Source organism: Lactuca sativa, chromosome 4 (assembly GCF_002870075.4).
Source record: "Lactuca sativa cultivar Salinas chromosome 4, Lsat_Salinas_v11, whole genome shotgun sequence".
Classification (NCBI taxonomy): domain Eukaryota; kingdom Viridiplantae; phylum Streptophyta; class Magnoliopsida; order Asterales; family Asteraceae; genus Lactuca; species Lactuca sativa.
In genome coordinates this window covers 67,216,346-67,218,831 of record NC_056626.2, presented here as the reverse complement: position 1 = coordinate 67,218,831, position 2,486 = coordinate 67,216,346, and the positions used below count along the sequence as shown (strand labels likewise).

At 31.1% G+C, this 2,486-nt stretch overlaps 1 protein-coding gene across 1 annotated transcript; it reads right to left on the bottom strand.

The window, feature by feature from the left end:
* Positions 1 to 689: 689 nt before the first annotated feature.
* On the bottom strand, positions 690 to 1,508 carry LOC111879955 (uncharacterized). The gene is made up of 2 exons (XM_023876382.1): positions 1,247 to 1,508; positions 690 to 1,168 (listed from the first exon to the last, which is right to left on the bottom strand). The coding sequence occupies exons 1-2, from the start codon at positions 1,506 to 1,508 to the stop codon at positions 690 to 692; spliced, it is 741 nt and encodes a 246-aa protein (XP_023732150.1).
* Positions 1,509 to 2,486: the final 978 nt, after the last annotated feature.

The window sequence follows — 2,486 nt, the reverse complement described above, 5'->3', positions numbered from 1 at the left end:
TGGTTTGTGAAACAGACTGGAAACAGAAAGACAATAAGAAAGATTTTGTGTAAGATGATGAAAATAAAAAACATAGAGATCATTGATTCTTTTCCCCAGAATTCCAAGAGAAATGCTACTCTTCGATGAAGGGTCTTGCATGAGACAATGCTCATCAGTAAACAAAAAAAAAGGTTTGTAATTAGGAAGTGAGTTTTGTAACAGAAACAGGATTGTATTGAAATGAAGGGACGGATAATACATTCTGCAATACAATAGATTCATGAATTTTGAAATCACCATAATGAGAAATGGAGAGATGATGACCATTAGGCAGCCCAATTGAATGAGGTTGTAGAAATTTAGACATGGATAAGAAAAGATCACTGTTAGAGCACATATGATCTTTGGCTCCAATATCAATGATAAAAGATAAATGTAGTTGAATATATGCAGAAGATTATACACATTAGAAGCAAAATGTGCAAAAGAGAAGGGTTTACCATCATTATTCATGGCACCTTCTGTCACAGATGAATTAACAAAACAAGAAACAGATGGTTGAACACTTGTTTGACTGAGTCGTTGAATTAGCTGTTGATATTGTTCTTGAGAAAGAGAAGAAATAGGTTCAGCAGTGGCAAGTTGTACAGATGACTTTGGCTCTTCCTTTCGTGGCTTAGTAAACTTGAAGTTGGATGGGAAACCAATTAAGCGATAGACTGAGATTTGGAATGGCCATTCTTCTTGCAATGAGCACAAACAAGAGATTTCTTTGAAGAATTAGATGAATGATTAGTTAAAACATTCATTACAATAGCATCTACACTAACAGCAGATGACATATTAATGTCTCTTTGGCGTTCCTCTTGAATTATCATTGAATAGACAGTTGAAAAAGAAGGTAAAGGCTTCATCATTAAGATCTGACCTCGAAGCACATTATAGCTATCATTTAATCCCATCAAGAGTTGAATTAGACGTTGATCATCCAAATATTTGAGAATTCCTGCAGAAGCAGCACATATACACTCTGGAATTCCTTGAACTATACGAAGTTCATCCCAAATCTTCGTGAGTTTAGTGAAGTAGGTTGAAAAGTCATCCGATCCCTGAGATAAAGAGTAAAGTTGTTGTTGGAACTGATAAATGAGAGCACCATCGGATTGTTCAAATCGTTGAGTTAATTCTTTCCAAATTTCGTGAGCAGATTAAAGAAACAAAACACTTTCAGCGATATTGCGATGTAGAGAATTGAGAATCTTACTGGTGACCATGAAATTAACACGATACCAGTTAGCGTATGTAGAGGATGTAGAAAATGGCTGAGAAATTGAACCATCGACGATTCCAAGCATGTTCTTGGCTGATAAAGCAATGATCATAGATTGTTTCCACACTGAGAAGCCAACACTAGAGAAAACATTGGAAACTAAAACAGAGCTTGAATTATCCGAAGATCCAAGATGATATGGATTAGAAATGTCAATAGAATTGGATGAATTTTGGGAAATTTCAAATGAAGACATGATAGAATGAAGAAATAATCGATCAATTGAATCAAACAATTGGAAATTTGAAAGAGATGCGGAAGAAAAGGATCAAATTTGATACCATGTGCATGTTCAAAAGATCAATTCGAGAAGAAAGAATGATTGAGAAGAAACTTCTTTCTTATTACTCTTCTGAACTGCTACTAAACTATTACACATATGTATAATAAATAACATTACGTATCAAGAGTGTCTAACTAACTTGTAACAAACTAAGAATAAGAAAATGACAAAACTACCCTTGGTAGTTAAATCTGATTAACTATCATATTAGCTTAGCTAACAGATTTTTATGGAATCATATATATGACGAACAATTGATCCATGGTACTAGTTCATTTAGGTTATATGTTTATATATGTGATATGTTGCATCACTCGCCTTTTATGAATTGAACTGTTTGATGATCAAACATTGAAAAATAAAGACAAAATATAAATAGAAATATTTTTAATCCAATTTGCATTTAAGCAAATTTAAAATGTATCATGAAACTCTTATTTCCCACATGGAAAGTACTTTAATATTTGTTAATGATCTTTTTGTTGCTTTTATTGTTAATATATTATACAACTAGGTATAAGACCAATATATTATATAGGTTAACTAAAAAAATAAATATAAATGTCTAAATATTTAAGAATTTTGGATTTATAAGAAAATAAGAAAAATAATGAATTATTAAAATTGATTTTTTATCTTTTAAATTTAAATAAATAAACAAAATAAACTAATGAGTTTTAATTTGATTATTTTGAAATAAAAAGATAAATCAATTAATGAAATTGATATTCATCGGACCATTTCTTTGCACTCTTTGAACTGGCCTCAAGATTGGTAATAACAACCTATAAGCATGGACCATTTGATATGTTATCCTACTTTTGATTTTTGTATCGTATTTGTAAGAAAATTCATGCTTATGTTAATCTCTAAATTAAATGGCCCTGAAAC